At 37.8% G+C, this 20014-nt stretch overlaps 1 protein-coding gene across 1 annotated transcript in view; it reads left to right on the top strand.

The window, feature by feature from the left end:
* LOC117300627 (structural maintenance of chromosomes flexible hinge domain-containing protein 1-like) overlaps positions 1-20014 on the top strand; it is an 89476-nt gene that overhangs the window by 11503 nt on the left and 57959 nt on the right. The window contains exons 4-13 of the mRNA XM_033784308.1: positions 2980-3062; positions 3725-3858; positions 4666-4801; positions 5688-5807; positions 9663-9826; positions 11510-11683; positions 15510-15643; positions 16578-16698; positions 16940-17123; positions 19433-19630. Coding sequence (XP_033640199.1) covers positions 2980-3062; positions 3725-3858; positions 4666-4801; positions 5688-5807; positions 9663-9826; positions 11510-11683; positions 15510-15643; positions 16578-16698; positions 16940-17123; positions 19433-19630 — 1448 coding nt within the window. The remainder of the gene's footprint in view (positions 1-2979; positions 3063-3724; positions 3859-4665; positions 4802-5687; positions 5808-9662; positions 9827-11509; positions 11684-15509; positions 15644-16577; positions 16699-16939; positions 17124-19432; positions 19631-20014) is intronic.

Raw genomic sequence — 20014 nt, 5'->3', positions numbered from 1 at the left:
AGATATGATTGTCCAAACATAGCAGGTCATGCTAATTAGTCAAAAGTTCGTTAAGCAGTATCTCCCAAAATAATGATCAGAATTACATAAAATTTGGGATTTGGGCATTTCTCAGGGAGTCCAATCAGGACTTTCATTTCAATGAATTTCACGGAATTTCATTTAAATCTGTGAGGGTCAGGTTCAAAAGCGTATTGAATTGACACGGAATTCTTTTTAAAAAGTTTGCGCCCACCATTTTTAATATTACATACTAGCGAGCACCGTATGGCAGTGATTAAGTTCTTTGGTACATTCATCCATGGTTCGTTAAAGCTTGTTAAAACTACACAGCATTTACATTGTACGGTGCAGGTTTATGTGAAGAAAAATGATAACAAGTAGATTTACCCTAGACAAAACAAAGGTATTATTTTACAGTATAAATGTAAGACTTCATATGGTGATTATCAAAATAAATCAATTGTAGCACAGGGCGCTTCAAAAGATAAGACTTGACGATGTTTTGGAGGTCTAAAAGGATAAGATGCATCTTATTCGCAGTAATTTAGGCCTAACAAAAATAATATAATATAATAATATATAACAAAAAAATAATTTTTTTCTTCTTTCTGGTAACATGCTCTGAAAAGTTTGGGACGGTACATGTACATGTAGGTAGGGAATTTGTTTTGAAATACAAAATAATGTTATTCAGGAAGATTCAACTGCATGCCCTTTTTTAGGGTAATAGTCTCTGAATTGTATTACTGGTCTTTTAGCATGTTGTTTCAATTTAATGTCAATGGTCCCTTGCAGATCAGTCGTGGCACGAATCGGAATAATAATAAGCAATTTGTAAAACGCCTAATGCAAAAAGCCTCTAAGCGCATAAAGAGAACAGTAGAATAAACAATGAGAGAAAGATACAATATACATGTACAAATATGCAAATTACAAAAAAGCAGCTGGAGTTTTCAGCAGGGACTTAAAACATTGTAAAGAATTAGCTTGGCGAATATGCACAGGAAGACTATTCCAAAGAAACGGTGCGGTGTAAGAAAAGGATCTGTGGCCATAAAAAATTGAAGAAGCTCTAACAGCAGAAAGCAATGACTGTTGAGATGAACGTAAAGTCCGAGTAGGGGAATAATGAAGAACAAGTTCAGATAAAGAAGCAGGAGATTGACATGTTTGAACCTTGAAAGTAAGAAGAAGAATGTTGTAAACTGTTTGAAAACAGTAAACAGTAAATGTAAGATTAGTGTGCTACATGTAAACTCGACATCCAGTGTCAACTGGTTAAGGACGCAATTGTTGTTTATTTATCCAACAATTTTCAATGTCTAGACTTTGTTTAATGTATAAAATAAACAAACCAAAATATGCCTAAAATTAACTTTGCATCAAGTTTATATAGAGAAAGGGGGAAAAGGTCATGAAATTGAATTGAAATGTAAAAAGTAATTGCATCAACACATGTACTTTATGTTCGGACAATAAGTGCCAAAAAACTCTGAATAATAAATGAAAATCAATAACAAGTCGACAGACACAAGTTTGAAACTTTGAAGGATCTTTGGATACGGACAACCAAGAATTTCCATAATAAAATAGGGTAACAATATTAAGAATAATACATGGTGTGCAAAATTAGGAGACAACTTTAAAATCAATTTAATAGCAAAAGGAGCGACATGAACTACATTGTTTTTGTACCTTTGAACAGTTTGAATGATTTTAAATAACATCCAGGGTGTCATGTGGCGTTGGATCAAGTCGTTCTTGGTCAATCGTCAGCAGCGTGTCATTTTTCAGGGTAGTTCTTGCTCTTAGGTGGATGTCTCACCTGGTGTTCCACAGGAAAGTGTCTTGGGCCCAATTTTTTTCAATTTGATCGTTAATGATATTACTAACCGTGCTCATGTTCATTCGAGATGTGTTCTTTTTCGAGTTATCCATTCTGATTCAACAAGCATGGTCTGCAGGCAGATCTTAATAGCCTTGCTAACTGGTCTTTACGTAACAATATGATTTTCAATCCTGTCAAAACCCAAAACACCAACTTCGTGTGACAAGGGTTTTTTTTGTTTCATACTTATCCCGCAACTCCACACAAACATCCCTCAGATTGCATGGTTTTCCTTCTACTCCTCACAAACATCCTTTGAGATTGTGTGGTTTTCCTTCTACTTCACACAAACATCCTTTTAGATGGCGTAGTTTTCCTTCTACTCCATACAAACATCCTTCGAGATTGTGTGGTTTTCCTTCTACTCCACACAAACATCCTTTTAGATTGTGTAGTTTTCCTTCTACTCCATACAAACATCCTTTTAGATTGTGTGGTTTTCCTTTTACTCCACATAAACATCCCTCGAGATTGTGTGGTTTTCCTTCTACTCCGCACAAACATCACTCGAGATTGTGTAGTTTTCCTTCTACTCCACACAAACATCCTTTTAGATTGTGTAGTTTTCCTTCTACTCCACACAAACATTCCTCGAGATTGCATGGTTTTCCTTCGACTCCACACAAACATCCTTTGAGATAGTGTAGTTTTCCTTCTACTCCACACAAACAACCATAGAGATTGTGTGGTTTTCCTTTTACTTCATGAACTAACACAGTCGCTATTTCCTGGAGTGAAAAATTTAGTTCCACAAAATAGCGGACCGTGTTAGTACACAAAGTAAAAGGATAGGCTTAACCACCCGTTGGTGTGGACCATTATAATCCATTTTTAAAACATCTTTCCAACCATACTCTTCATCATGCATGTTTTTATAGCCAAAAACAAATGTTGGAGATCGTTAAACAATTTAAATTTTTTTTAATTGCTATTAATTGACAACTCACTATCAAGACTGTCTGATTCTTATCATTCGCTTCATTTATAGAATTTTCAGAGTTTGTGACCCAACGATGACAGGGTTACTTTAATTAATTGACTACATTGTAGTTACTTCAAGTTCTTCTCTTTTTTCCTTCTATTGATAGCGTTTGCCTTTGCAGAGTTGATTGATAACTCATTGACAGCTACAAGTGAAAATCTTGGCCCAAGAGAAATAGAGCTAAGATTGGTGAGTAATAACTCAATAAGCCTTTTTGAGGTATGGCGGATGTGATATGCGCGTGTCACACGCCACGACTTATCGCACGCTCACCATGTTGGTGGTCATTAGGTTTACGTGTAAACGCCGCGTTGCCTAAAATGCGCACTTCACTGAATAACATACGTTCTATTTCTATGGTCAATACGCACAAATTTACCACAACTTTACAGTGTTGTAGCATTGTGTTCGCCATACCTCAAAAAGGCTATTACTTTGGAGCCTGTCAATCATTTCTACTGGTTATTGAGAAACTCCATAGCAATGTAGAATTCTGACTTTTAATTTGTTCAAATATTGTTATCATGCAAAGAAAACCCACATACTTGTGTATATTTCTCATTAATACTTAAACTTGGAATTAGGAATATCGCATTGCAGTGTATTGATCTTCACTGCCCAGTAATGACCAATAGTGGAGGGACCATTTGAAAAAGAAGAGGCTTAATACTTGGACATAAATAAGTCTTTTAAGTGTGCAGCTTTCTTACAGATAATCCATGTCCTTATTGTGAGAAACCTCTGTCATGCTGAGGTTCAAACTACATGTATGTGTGTAGCAAACCTAAACTGAAACATTTTGTTTTTCCGTAAAATTGCTTTATTTGAATTTCAATGTTTGTGTATTATAGTTCCTGGATGAATCTGGTGATAAGAGCATGATCTGTGTTATAGATAATGGCAAAGGCATGACATCCAGACAACTTAACAACTGGGCCATCTATCGCCTCTCAAAATTCTCTCGTAAAGAGAGAAAGCACAAAAAGTAGGAGTTTTTGCTTTCCTTACTTCATTATGTAAATTTTGTTTTGAAAATGACATAAAGTATCCATCTCCGAGTGAATGATACTTTTATCATTCATGCATTCCAATCAATTCATGAGAAGTCTGTGCTTTGCATGGTAACAACAAAACCTGACAATAAAAACCACATTCTAGTGGGAGCATTCTGTCATTAACTTGTGTGTAGGTACCTTTCACATAATATTCTTTTTTATGAGTTGTGGCGTGGGTTTAGGCTATTAGGGAGCCTAAAAGCCCGACAAGGGTTGTTCAAGCCATCAACTTGAAGGAGAAAGAGCACAGTTGTGATTGACTGTCTCTACTGGAACAGTGGCTGAAACACCAATACTGGACAATGGTGTGGCCAAGGCTGAATTGGTGACACCCGGCAATACTATGAGTTGGGCAGAGCCCCTGGCTGACTCAGTGGTGGCGGAGTGATGAGTGTAACCCAGCAAAAAGGCATTCCCAGTCTCATATAGGCTAAAAAAGCATCACATAATGCAGTAGGCATACACTAATCACTGTGCCCACTGCACATTACACAATAATAGTTTGGAGTGTAGACACAATGTTACATTATGACCGTTACATAATATTTAACAATACACATTGTGTACAACATGCTTGCATGTGTTGCCAAATACCACAGATGTTCTTAAAGGCCAACAAATATGCCAAAACAAACAGATGTGAGGCAATTTAAGCTAAACATCCTGTAGTCCAGTTGTTGAATAAGCCGAGTACTAAATGTAAGTTCAAACTCTGTTTACTTTGCCATCCTTGATAGGGGAGATGAAGAGGAAGATGATGATGAATCTACAGCCTCAGTACCAGAGAATGTTCCTCGATCACTCAATAGTGACATCTCATACTTTGGTGTTGGAGGCAAGCAAGCAATATTCTTCATTGGCCATGCAACAAGAGTAAGATACCTCACCTTACCTTTAAACTTGAGTCTTATGTAACTTATTGTCAACTTTAATCTTGTAATGGATTCTTAGCAAGAAAGGAACTGGCTACAGAGGACAATCTTTGGACGGTTTGGCTTAGTGGTACTTTTCTTTGCCTTCAAGCTCCAGTGATTTAGTTCAAGGTGGTTTGTTATATATCCAAATGTGAATAATATTTTTTTAGAGATACTCTTTATTAAAAGGTGAACGGTTTTGCAATTAACATTCTTGGGTGGAAGATGAGAGATAAGATGGCGCGGTTCTATTCAGCGACACTCCAACACTGTTGATTGATTTACAAGAAACTCTTCATTTAGATTGTAGTTTTAGGACCAGAAGAACCGGTGGACAAGAGTCACCAAAAGGATCTGCAATTCGTTTCCTTTGATGTTCATTAACTCTGCGTAGTGAGTAGAACTACCTCTACCTCATTACATCACTTACAGTGCAGAAACAAACTGCTTAGCACTGTAAACCAATCCACGTACAGCAGCTTCGCTTAATCCTCTTGTTTTGAGTCTTTTTATCCGGAGCAAAAATCCTTAAAAGAATCCACATTCCGTCTCTTCTAAAGTAAGTTCATATGGATTTCTGTCCATTATTCAGTGAAAAAAAGTGGTAAAAAATCTTTTTCTATGATACTACATGTACATGTATGAACGCAAATTTGCTACTCACTTATTTTGCACGCTAGTACGAGTTACTATGGGCAATGCTCTTTGTTTATCTCTAATGGCTTATATGCAATTAAAATATAAACATCCCATTTCCTTGAAAGGCGGTCTTGAAAAGAAAATATCAAGATTGTGAAGAGGTCAGAAATCTTTCAGTTCTAAATGTCTTGTTATTTCTGTTGCAGATGGTTACTAAACCAAAAGACTCTCGAGACGTTCATGAACTGGCCATCTCTAAGGAGCAATTTGAGAGACGAGAGAAGAATCGAGAGTCAATTTACAGTGGATTTATTAGCAACAGACCGGTAAGGAGCTACTGTTTGCATCGTATGTTTACTTTATATACACATGTAGACCATATTGGTTGCAAAAGCTTTGCATTTGTTTTACTCCTATCAATGGGAAAAGATTATGTCTTTGATTTGACATGTCCATGACAACAATATCTTCCCTGATTGATTAAAGGCACTGGACACCGTTGGTAATTGTCAAAGACCAGTATCCCCACTTAGTGTATCTCAACATATGGCATCTTCTTTTTTAGATGGACCCTGAGCAGTGCAAGCCTATGTAATACCAATTTCCGTCCGGCGTCCATGTTAAAGTTTTGAAAATGTTAAAGTGTTTGGTTTAACAAACCAACAACCTCTTAGGTAATGGAGATATTTAAATGATCAATTGTTCATGCAGGGGTGTTCCTTTATCTTTTGAATGCGCAGTTAGTGGGGATGTTGACAAATACTTTAACAGCAAAAGAAAATCAAAATTAAACAATTAAACACAAAAAAAAAAAAAAAAAAATGAATTAACCACTTCATAAACATTTAATAAGTAAAAAAAATATACGATGAAAACACGTTTAAGTAAGGATTATTTTGTAACAATGTCTGTTGCGATAGCTGTTCAAAAATAAGAGTAATCTGTGTTTCAAGTTTCAAGCGACATATTTTTTTATTGTCCATCAAGGTTTTTACGCGACGTCCGTGAATTTTCCGATCGGCCTGTAAGTTGACCTAGATGACACGAGATGTACCTCCTCTGTCGGCCTCTTGAAGTTTGGCTTCTTCGATATTGTTACGGAAAGTGTGATTCACACATGTTTTCTGTGCGATTTTATAATCGTGTAAATAAATTTGTCAAGTAAATGACGTCAGCCATTTACTGACTTTCCAGATGAAAAAACAAAACGTACCCGAGATGATAAACAACTGAAAAACTACTTTCTGAATGCTAGTTTTTGGAAATTAAATCAACTTATGAGCAAGTACGTTTGATATGGATTGCGCAAAGGTGTTTAAGCCATTGGACACTTTCGGTAAACAGTATTGTCCAAAGGCCCACACTTCGTGTATTACAACTTATATATAAAATAACAAACCTGTGAAAATTTAGGCTCAATCGGTCATCGGAGTCGGGAGAAAATAACGGGAAAACCCACCCTTGTTTCCGCAAGATCCGTAATTCTCGTTAGCGTGAATTGAGTTTGTTTGAATGTTATCTCAAAAAGTAAAGCATTTCATGGAATAATATTTCAAGAGAAGTCTTTCACCATTACCTTCTGTAAACCCTGTAAGTTATTTGTAAATCTGTGAACTTTTATTTTTTTTCTGTTACGAAAGTGTATAATGGCTTAAAGTTCCAAAAGTCAATTGCAATAAACTCCGTTATTTTTTCTTGAACATCACTTAAAATCCCTCAAAACTTACGTCGAATCTGGGTGTTGATAACCTAGACAAAAATTATGGGAGCTTGACAAAGTTTTTTTGGGATAGATTTTTGATATGAGAGGCTGCAAATGTATATAATAAGAAAAATTGCAGTAGTGTTGTGGCATAAATAAATTCTTGGCGGACAATATTTTTAAATTTTGTGTGCGTGGTGTTTTGTTGAGTTCCTTAAATTTGTATTTGAAAGTACTTCAGTTGGGCCTCACCATAGAAAACAATGAATTTTCCTTGTGCTTTACTTTTAAATGCTATATTTGAATTAAATATAAATAACCACAGGTTTCACTGCTGGAGACTGTACTTTTTTAAATGACCACTGCAAGATGAAATGTAACTGAACTTTTCTTAAAGGCACTGGACACTATTGGTAATTACTCAAAATAATTATTAGCATAAAACCTTACTTGGTTACGAGTAATGGGGAGCTGTTGATGGTATAAAACATTGTGGGAAACGGCTTCCTTTGAAGTAAGTAGTTTTCGAGAAAGAAGTAATTTTCCATGAATTCCCTGCAAGGCTTTAATTTAAACGGCCGTGAAAGAACGAGTAACTATTCTTTTATTCCCATTCATAAATGCCTTATGGTTAAAGACAGAATAAAGTAAGAAACTCTGTAAAACTTATCTGTTTCCGACATGAGCTCTGTATGTTGTACGACGTCCGTGTGTTGCATTGTTATGACTGAGAGGCCTCTATTTCCGACAATTTCCTCACCAATCGCAGTCAGTCAGTAGTCATGGGAGATCAGATATCATCAAACCAGTTCCCTCGACGCGGAGTCCCTCAAGGCCCCGTAATGGGTCCTTCCATATTCGCGCTCTATTCCTCACCCCTGGAAGATGTGATCAAGTCCCATGGAATGTCATACACCATGTACGCTGATGACACCAAGGTTTACACCATTCTGAATCACAACACTCAGGCGACTATCATACCAAAACTTGAAGCTTGCTTGAATGACATCAAAGTGTGGTCTTCAAGAAATGGCTTAAAGTTATATCAACAAAAAACTGAGTTTCTCCATCTTTCATCCAAATTCAGAAGCAAGAGTTCACTCCAACCTATCACCATAGCAGATTCGTCTCTTGATCCAACTTCACATGCACGGGACCTGGGTGTCATCATCGATGATCAACTCACCATGGCAAAGCATGTCAGTAATTTGTGCCGAGCATCTTGTTTTGGTTTGCACAAAATCGGAAAAATCAGACAATATCTTGACCAATCGACAACGGAAAAATTGATTCATGCTTTTGTGATGAGTCGCATTGACAATAATAACAGCCTCTTATACGGATTACCAGAATGTCAACTTCATAAACTCCAACGCGTTCAAAATTCAGCAGCCAGACTCATTACTAGAACCCGATCACTTGAACCCATCACTCCGATCCTTCGCAATCTCCACTGGCTACCTGTTAAATCACGGATAGTTTTCAAACTCCTAACACTCACCTATAAATGCAAAAACGGATCAGTACCAGACTATCTCCAGGATTTAATTCAACACTATCACCCTCCGCGAAAACTTCGTTCCAGTTCAAAAGGTCTTCTCATAGCAGCTCCAGTTCACACGAAGTTCTACGGTCTACGTTCCTTCCAATATGCTTCACCTAGACTATGGAACTCTCTTCCCAACAATCTCAAAGACTGTGCCACACTAGAACAATTTAAATCACGACTTAAAACCCATCTCTTCAATCACAGAAGTGCTTAGAGACTTTATTTTGTATTATGCGCTATATAAGAACTGTTTATTATTATTATTATTATTATTATTTCACCAAGACTAGCGCGGAGTATCCTCTCACAACCAGTTATAAACACTGGTCATTATCAAAGGTTTAAACACCCCCACGTGACGCGCTCACTACCAATAGGAATAGCCAAACTGTCTGAGGTATTTATGAATTAAGCGATTAAGAATTGAAAAAGCCCTGTTTTAAAAACAGACAGAGACTCAATTTTCCTCTGACTTACTGGCAGATCGTTTCACATTTAGCCCTAGAAAAGGCAAAGCTTGAGTCAGGCTTTCTTTCTTGGCCTTAGGAACTCTCAGAGTAAGGTTGTCATGTTGTCTTGTGGTACAGCTGTTTGGTGAAATGATTAATAGTTTGGCCATGTACTCTGGGCATAGATGATGTATGCATTTATACACGAGAATGATTTTTGTCAAACAAATTCTCTAGGCAAAGGATAACCAGTTCAATTCATTAAACATATCAGTCGAGGAAGTTCGGTAGGGGCAACCAAGGATTAATCTGGATTCAACAGTCTATTCAACAGGTTACTATATGCGTTGTATCGTTCTCCCCAAACCGTACAACGCACATAGTAACTTAATGATGACATGAAAAGTAGTGGCATACATACCTCAAATAATTTTAATCACACAGAAATGCCTCAGTTAATATTTGTTTTTCTAATTTATAGGTTGGCGATCACAGACACCTAGACACTGAGGATCCAAACATGAAGCAATTAATTTGTGATGAAATAGGCAAGGAAAGTTTCACACATGTATTCATAACAGGAATCAGCCAACACCATGTTCAGTACCTCAGACATGACTTCATAGGATGGTGTAAACAGCTAGCGTAAGTTCACTTCCTTCTCCCATCACATCAATAATTTGTGCATCATACCAGATACAATAATCAAAGAAGATTAAAGGGCCTTTGATACCTTTTGGCGCTACTCACTGGAATAAAAATGTATCTAATATAAAGTACCTATAGAAGATTCAGAGCGATGTTTTCAGTAGAGTTGTGCAAAAGGTACCCAAACCCTTTAAATATGTTCATGTACGTACCGTAACTTCCTGCGGATAAGGATTAGACGGCGGATAAGACGCACGGCGGATAAGATGCACGGCGGACAAGATGCACGGCGGATAAGACGCACGGCGGACAAGACGCACGGCGGACAAGACACACGGCGGATAAGATGCACGGCGGACAAGATGCACGGCGGACAAGACGCAGTATCAAAAATTTCAGATCAAATATTTAAAGTCCAACATACAAGGTGCCCCGCCGGACAAGATGCAACGTCAACTGACATAGGCTTGTTATATCGCAATTTATCTTCCAGTCTCACGTGCATGCGCAAAGTATATGCGGAGCATGACACATTGACACTCACAATACGCAGTGTGCAATAAAAAAACTTGGAGGAGGACATATCTTTTTATACCACCCTCCAGTTCGAGCATCTGATTGGTGGATTAGTGCGTACTGGAAGATAATATTTTACAGTATGTTACGATCCAAAAATCTCCAAACTATCCAAGAATATATATCGCTCAAAAAGCCTGAATTTTCTCAGATGCGTCTAAGAAATCAAACAAGGTGACACTGATGTAAAGAAAACAGAATCTGAGTGAAATTGATTCAATGAGCAAACTATCAACCACTTCAGTTAAACAAACGTACAATGATTGAGTTTAACAAACGTACAATGATTGAGTAAAACGAGTGAACATTTGACTTAGATCATATATACAAAACAGACGTATCTTACGGGCTTATACGTCCATCGGGATGAAATACAGGCGAGGATCACAGCAACAAAAGATACGCACTCTGATCACATACACTGGCTCCAGGGGCGTTAAATCAGTTCTTTGCCGACTTGACGGGGTAAACTCAAAATTTCCAGAAGAAGACAAATCAAAAAAGGGTATAAGATCTGACACCCGCCACAAAATATGGGGAAGAAAACCCCCAAAATTCTGGAATAACAAATTGTATAAAGTTTTTTTTTCAGGCTCAAACATTGACATCTGGATTTTTAAGAACCAAACTCAAACTTAAATCTTGAAGTTGGGATGAGGTTTTAAACTAAGGGTTTAAATCGCTGAGGCCTGGTGCTTGATAATTTTACTGAGACGAAGTCGAGGTGAAATTATCAAGAACCAGGCATCAGCAGGTTTAAATCACTTTGATCCCCATTCATAAATACCTTAATAATGTTTGAAAAAACTTTAAATTTAAGAACAACATTCTTATAGTTTTGCCTTTCACCGCTCGTACACGATTCCTGCTTTACTTTGCTATCCATATTAACGGGCAAAGTTGATAAATGGAACTTGCATCTTGTTTCTGCCTCTCATAACGGCTAATCGCATGCGACTATGTTGGGACCAGACTAAATTATTCTGCCGCAGACGATATTCACTCACTGACCTCATTGCATTCACTAAACTTTTCAGGCTCTTTCATGGAGAAACAGTTCCAGATATTTATGAATAATGAATAATTTGATTATTTGCTGACTAGCCACATCTATCACTACTACATTCATGGACCGAGAGGTAATGAGGTATCTGGCCTGGGCAACAAGAGACCTATAAGTCCATTCAAGAATATTGACATCAGCATCAGTCTACATGATAAAGGCAAAGCACCTCGCACAATCAACCTACGAGATATCGCCCAGGATATGCAGACAAAGTAAGTTAGGAGATCTCTTCACAATTCCCAGCATAGATTACTGAGGGTTTTAGTTTGATGGGGATGCAACTACTCTTGGTATCAAATGGAACCTTAGCACGAGTCAAAGCAGTCAATATTTATCCCCAACTATTTATCAACCATGGCAAGTAACGTTCGTACGCGCATTGCATATACATGTACACAGACGCACAACTGATTGTTCGAGGTAGTTATAAAAGACGTCTAGGTAGGCCTACTGCGCGCCGTGTGATTGTCTATCACATGGCAAGTGATGTACTCTCACACGGCCGCCGGTTCTAGTAAAACTAAGACATATCATGTGACGCACTCTAAACCAATGAAAAGGCAGATTATTTGTAAGGGGTGTTAAAATACAAAATGTATGTACATCGCACAGCACAGTCACTACAGGTGAAAGGTCAAGCTGACACAAGGCTGGCAATACACAAGTGAACAATTACCAGATTCAAAAGCAGCCCTACAACTGGACAATATTTTGGGAATAAATAAGGGAATAAAAGGGTAGGGCCAGTTCTTAAACAGACCTTTAAAAACCGGCAGGGTTGTTGCCAGTTCATAAAGGCCCAAGCTGAAGACTAGGGCCTTTATTGCACGGCAACGACCCTGCAAGGTTTTATACGGCAGTTTAAGAACAGTCACAACTCTTTTATTTCCTTTCATAAATGTCTTTTTGGTTTAAAGGCGTAATAAAGTAAGAAACTCTGTAAAACTGTTCCGTTTTTGGACGTGTTGCATTGTTATAACTGAGACGACAGTTTTCGGATCCGTTCGTGCGCTTAGTCTTGGTGCAAGACGTTTCTCGTTTTCCTTTCACACAGCGCGGCCAACTCAAAGACAGCACCTGCATCGCCCGTATAAGAAATGTCTTGCATCAAGACTAGCGCGGAGTATCCGCTCACAACTGGTTATAAACACCGGTCATTATCGAAGGTTTAAACATCCCCACGTGACGCACTCTCCACCAATAGGAATAGCGAAACTGTCTGAGGTATTTAGGAATTACAAATTATATTAATCATAAAGTCGGAGTACTTGTTTGAGCACTGAGGACGCACTTTGGCTCCTGACACTAAAGGAACTTTACAGAAATGGTAAGAAAACATAATCAAACTTAAACGGGCTAATGATGATGATAGTAGAAAACATCCCTTGAAACATCTGCCTGCAATGTCATATTTGATGAGAAATAAATAATTTAACTTTGCGTTTGGAGTTTATCACTCAGTGAGCGTTTTATTAAAAAAAAAAAATTGTATCAATGTCTTGTATCGGTTTTTCGTTTTTTGTGTGTGACCCAGATGGCCGATCTCAAATTTCTACAGGTTTGTCTGTTTATGTATCATGGTGTCATGTGTTTTCAGTAGGATAACAGGACAGTTTTTCACATTCAAAAACTGAATGTTTTTTTTTCAAATCATCTATCCAATTTTTTAACAACAACGCTTACACTTCATGGTTTGTTGAAATTTTTAAAGTTTTGGTTTTACGTTGCAAGAGACAGTCCACCATTAACAGTGCTTATGCATGCACGACATTGGAGCAACGTTATATGTTTTCACACCTGTCATTGGTTGGTATTTTATTGAATATTCAGAAGCTAGTATGGCGTGCAAAATAAATCAAAAAAATTATTCAATTACTACTTAACAACTTTAATTACATTTTTGTCCTAATAAGGCATTTTGGCTACTATTATTAGAATCCAGAGATATCATAAGGCATGAAAGTAAAACACCCCCCCCCCCCTTGAAACACACACACTTCATAACAATCCGTTTTCCCCCATGTCAGACCAGTAATGTTATGTTTTTCAGGAGATAAGAAACCAATCTATGATATTTTCTCTTTAATGTAGACTTAATATTTATTACGCTTATCGGAATTTATTACAGTATGCAGTTAATCAAATCAATTTTTAGCTGTTCCGACCTACCGTCGGAACAGGTTTTGCTTTCGTCTAGATTTTTATTGTTTTTAGTATTATTCTTTGTTTCCGCCTAAAACCCCATTGCATTTGTACACGTTTTTTGTTTATTCCTAATCTCCCAAACCACAAGGTCAAAAGAGTTAAATCATATATCAAATTGAAGCTTAGAACTTAAGCTTAATTCTAAATGTCACAAATGTTAAAATTCTTAATTAATTAACCACCTGACCCTCATTTGCATATTTAATTGGGAAATCTTTGTAGCACCATATCTCAAGAAGTTCACGGCAGATTCTTACCCTATTTGTTGGTATAGACTCCTTGGGGATTGGGGATTAATTTTGAAAAACCGTGACCTCAAGTTGACCATATCTCAAGAAGTACTTGGCCGATTTTTAGACTGTTTGTAATTAAAGACTCCTTGGGGATTGAAGATTAATTTGGAAAAACCGTTACCTCAAGTTGATCTCTACTTCCGGGTCAACCGGAAGTGGGACCATATCTCAAGTACTATACAACCAATTTTCTAACTTTTTTCAACTAAAGACCCCTTAGGCGTTGAAAATAAACTTTGTAAAACCGTGACCTCAAGTTGACCTCTACTTCCGGGTCACCCGGAAGTGGGACCATATCTCAAGAAGTACACGGCCGATTTTTTGTAGTTATAGACTCCTTTGGGATTGGAGATACATTTTTGAAACACCGTGACCTCAAGTTGACCTCTACTTCCGGTTCAACCCAAAGTGTGGCAATATCGATTTTCAAACTTTTTTCAGTAAGAGACTCCTTGGGCATTGGAGATGACCTTAGGTTACCATGACCCCAATGTCGACCTCTACTTCCGGGTCAACCGGAAGGTGGCACCATAACTCAAGACACTATTCGGCATTTTCGTCCTTTTTCAGTAATAGACTCCTTGGTCATTTTAGCACATAATCCAAGGAAAAGAACACGGAACAGCTTTGTGTTTGTTCACAAACACCTAATGTCTATTTTTTTCTTCATATATTGGCACACCATAGAATCCCAAATAGTAACCACCTCACGTGATCCATCTAGTGACTAAAGCAGAATGAAACTCAATCTAGCAGATAGTAATTTTGTTTTGAACTTTCGAGGTTGGATGATGTTTCTTTGACTCATTTGAATATTGGCATAATAATGCACTAGTGATTAGTACCAAAAATCAATTATTTTATAAATGTTTGAGCATAACCAACAACAGGAAACTTTATTCTCAGCATGATTAAGCCTGATGAAAATACAGACCGTTAGTAAACTGCATAGCTTCTGTCATCGGTGCAGCTGAAAATCTTGCGGTAAACGGGAATCAAAGTTGGGGTTCAAAAACATAACGTATGACGCTACGATATATGGTGGATTACATAAAGTGCTTACACTGCCAGGAACTATTTTGTGAGCAAAACCAATTCTGTAAATATTAATTTTGGTTTTTACCCATTTGTAATTTTCTTTTAACATAGAATATTGTTGCATCACTTTTGGATAGGAATCACCACAAAGTTGTCAGTGTCTCAAAGCGCTTCCAACGTTATTACCCCTGGTCACTGGGTTTTAATTCATTCCTTAAACCATCTCACCTCCCTGTTGGGGAGTACGCAGCATGTGCAATATTAATATGTGCTACTCGGCTAAATCAATCACAAGAACCATCTCTGCCCTCACAGGTACCCATTTACCCCTGGGTGGAGAGAAGCAATTATAGTAAAGTGTCATGCTCAGGGACACAAGTGTCACAACCGGGATTGGAAGCCACACTCTGTCGAACAGAAGCACCAGAGCTTGAGTCAGATGCTCTTATCCACTCGGCCACGACACCCTGTTGCTATTGTTAATTTACTGTCTGTCTTACAGATACATCCGCAGTGCAGTTGATTCGTTTGAGTTCCGAGCAGTTGTTGAAGGAACTGGTATTGTTGAAGGCATCTTAAGATATCATCCCTTCCTCTATGAGAGAGAGACTTACCCTTGTGAAGGGGAGACTCGAGGTATGTTTATCCTCCGACTATCAATTAAGTCCCGGTTCCGCAACAAGCTTGGTGTTTGTCCGGTACGGAATTCCCCCAGTTGTGTCACTAATATCGCTTATGAGGCCTGTGGAAATTGGTACTTTAAAGACAAAATATAGTGTTCTGTAGTAGGGATACATGTATATAAGAAAAACAAACCATACAAACACCCACTTTGTATTCAATTAATCTCACACCAAACTGGAAATAAGCCTATTTGGTACTACCCCCTAATGGTACAAATGATCAGCAACTAATCCTTAACAATAGACCGATCCGGCCAGCCAGCCAGCCAGAAGAAGTGACCCCAATCTTGGCAGCAACTGTGGAAGTTTCTATTAGCACTATTTAATTATGGTTTGAACTTCCCATGGGTTTGAAATACAGAGTAACAACCGATAGAAACCGGGCTTGAAAAATAGGGATTCTAAATAGATGACATGCCTTAACTCAACTGACAAAATGCCAACAGGGCCATTTTGAAGTACAATGTATGGGCACTGTTTGCTCACAAATCAGGCCCTATTTCATGGCTCTGCTAACCGCCAAATTCTGAGCTTACGATCACTATTCACTGCTTGCACATCAAGCGCTGCATTTCTGCGTTAGCCTTGTTAGCATAGAATGCCTAGTAAAGAGGAGTGCTCACGCAAAATCCGCAATTCCTTGATTTATCAGTGGTATGGGTAAAAGTAAAGCATCAAGGCGAATGCAATACACATTTTGGTGTCTCATGGTTGTTTTCCCACAAATGTTTCGCAGGAGTTGAGCACAAGTCAACTGATGCAAATTATTCATTGTGAATTTGTGATGCATTCAAAAGAAGTACATACTATATACCGTTTTTTGCAGTAAAGTTTCAAAATAATGTTCTGTTTAAGGATATACACTAAATTTCTCCATTGTTGTACAGGTGAATATGATAGTGCTGAAGATAGAGACTACTACAATGAAGTCAGACCAGCTAGGGGTAATCGACCAATCTTTGAATGCTACTGGAATGGGAGACTAATTCCATATACATGTGTGGAGAAGTAAGTGTTAATAAGACTCCCGAATCACAAAGTCATTAATGTAGTCATTAATAAGTACCGCTACAACAGCTTTGGACCACATTGTTTCACAATCCAGTTTTCATGCGCAATTATATAAGCATATTTTCCAACCTCTGGGATTACAATCAAACTTCTTGAAATTATCAGTAATCAATAATCTTAAACAATTTATTATATGCAATTATTTCTTGTATATAATGTTTGTGTTTTTACAATGCAGCTTTGATTGGTGTGCTGTGCCAAAGAAGCGTGGATCCATTCCCACTGAATGTTACAATAGAATATCAGGTGTGCTGTGGACCAATGATAAGTTTGAGATTAGTACCAACAAGTTGACATTTATGGATCTAGAGGTCAGGCTCAGAGACAAGAATACCATCTTTCAGAAGATCATCCTTGGTCAGGTCAGTCCATCCTTACTCACAGAGTGTAGAAAGTCACAGGCATGCAACTCTTCTTTGGTTTTCCGGCGTTACAAAAAAACAGCAAGTAAAATCACGCTGCTTGAAGACAAAAATCTGCATTGGATGTTCCACGGAAGTTTACTCAAACAAAAGCATCACTGTATTTTTGGGCTAATAAGCCGCCCTGTGTGTAAATCGCAATGCCCCAAAAAATAAAAAATAAGATTTAGGTGTGATCGATATTAACTGCAGTTGCGAGCGCACACAGGGAGAAGGGCAGTGCATATTGTGCAGTCCCTTGTGGGGATGTGCAGTGACTCGGGTGGCATATTAATCATTGTACGTCCCCACAAAGTGCGAGTTGCGTTGCAATAAGTAAAAATGTATTAAAGTTAACAGCATCGTTTTTGCAGCAAGTGCATATTTCCTTTTTTTAGTTGTATCATTATTGTGGCAACTGATCAACGTTTTAAATGAACAAGCTTTAAATGAACGAGGAAAGAATAAAAGTTAGCAAAAATCCGACAGGCATAAATTTGTATAAAATTATTCAAATTTTCATTGAAATAAGTGAAAAATAAAGAAAAAAATGATTTTAAACGCCTAAATAACATGTGCATTTTGGAGGCGTCCACTTTGCTTAACAATTTTTTGTTGTAAAGAGTTTTCGTAGTGAGTTTGCCCATGGTTAGGCAATGTACAATTTTTTCTGTCTGTTTTGTATTTGTTCTAAAAGTATTTTACAATAGATCTTTCTTTAAAAATTTTGCACTGATCTTCAAAAAGGGTAAAATCAACGTATGAACCGCGGTTTATAAGCCGAAAACTCTGGTACACAGTCCAGACACAGACACAAGTACATGTACTCCTTGTACACAGTCCAGACACAGACACAAGTACATGTACTCCTTGTACACAGTCCAGACACAGACACAAGTACATGTACTCCTTGTACACAGTCCAGACACAGACACAAGTACATGTACTCCTTGTACACAGTCCAGACACAGACACAAGTACATGTACTCCTTGTACACAGTCCAGACACAGACACAAGTACATGTACTCCTTGTACACAGTCCAGACACAGACACAAGTACGTGTACTCCTTGTACACAGTCCAGACACAGACACAAGTACATGTACTCCTTGTACACAGTCCAGACACAGACACAAGTACATGTACTCCTTGTACACAGTCCAGACACAGACACAAGTACATGTACTCCTTGTACACAGTCCAGACACAGACACAAGTACATGTACTCCTTGTACACAGTCCAGACACAGACACAAGTACATGTACTCCTTGTACACAGTCAAGACACAGACACAAGTACATGTACTCCTTAAACATGTACACCATACCTTCTACACTATGTTTTGCACAGTCTGGCTCCTTAGTGTTTTTATTGCCTGTTGTATATGAGGGATGCGGGGGAACCAGACGCTGTAAAGACCCAATACACGGCAAGCTTAAATATATAGAAAAGTTTGCGGTAACACCATGTAATAACAATCTCTAAATGAGTTGGGGTGGTTCTGAAAAGAACCGTTGGATTAAATCGACGTTTCGATCAGTATGCTCTGATCGTCTTCTGGAGAATGCTGGACTCATTTAGAGATTGTTATTACATGGTGTTACCGCAAACTTTTCTATATCTTACTTCCACCATGCAAAGTTTCAAATCCTACTTAAGCTTAAATATGTTCCAAGTGATCAACAGGAAAGTATAAGCTTGTTGTAATTGCCTGCGTTTGTTTCGGCTAAAGAGTTGCATGCCTAAAGTCAAATACATTCAATACTCTTAATTTAATACTGTGTCAAGTTTACTCATGTTTTTGGGGGGTATCAAGAGATTGCAAACCATTGACTAATCTCATTACTCAATACCATTAAAGTACATGTAGATCATTTTTGGAAGTGCCAATTTATTTGTGTAATCTACAATCCCGGCCAAAATGCTTGGGCCACCTATTTCCCCCTTCCCCTGCTCAATATTGATGGCAGCGCAGACCGCGCATTGACAGCCAACATTGAAAAGGGGCACGGGGGCCATGGTGCGGGAGCCCAACGAGATATGGTCGGGATTGTAGTTCAAAAAGTACACCTTACAAGCAAACGTTGATAATCTCATTACGTTAGGCATTTCATGAAACCAGATCTTTCAAATGCTTAGTTAAAAATAGCCCTCCCGGTTGTCTTATAATGTGTCGGGTAGTCATTTAAAAACAAAAAAAGACCTTTTTTTCTTCAAAATGTGAATTAAAAAAATCTTGTAACTTTCTGTTATGTACTTTATTTGAAGGCCCAGCGTGTGAAGATCGATCGTCAGTTTAGTGAGTGGTTAAGAGAATGCCATGAATCCTTTGATAAGCAGGTTAAATTTAGCGGGTTTGAGGGGATAATATCACGGCCAGAGATAACTGTGAAGAGACAACAATCACCATGGGCAGTCTTCAAGGCCATTGAGTGGGATGGAAAGGAGTTCACAAGAGGACAGCTGGTAAATATATTGAAATCATTATTATAATAAGTATAGTATCAAAAGGCATTTGAGCGGTTAATTGAAATCATTATTATAATAAGTATAGTATCAAAAGGCATTTGAGCGGTTAATTGAAATCATTATTATAATAAGTATAGTATCAAAAGGCATTTGAGCGGTTAATTGAAATCATTATTATAATAAGTATAGTATGAAAAGGCATTTGAGCGGTTAATTGAAATCATTATTATAATAAGTATAGTATCAAAAGGCATTTGAGCGGTTTACTGAAATCATTATTATAATAAGTATAGTATCAAAAGGCATTTGAGCGGTTTACTGAAATCATTATTATAATAAGTATAGTATCAAAAGGCATTTGAGCGGTTTACTGAAATCATT

This window comes from Asterias rubens, chromosome 16, assembly GCF_902459465.1.
Source record: "Asterias rubens chromosome 16, eAstRub1.3, whole genome shotgun sequence".
Lineage (NCBI taxonomy): Eukaryota > Metazoa > Echinodermata > Asteroidea > Forcipulatida > Asteriidae > Asterias > Asterias rubens.
The sequence above is the reverse complement of the archived record's forward strand: the minus strand, read 5'-3'. Positions and strand labels throughout refer to the sequence as shown.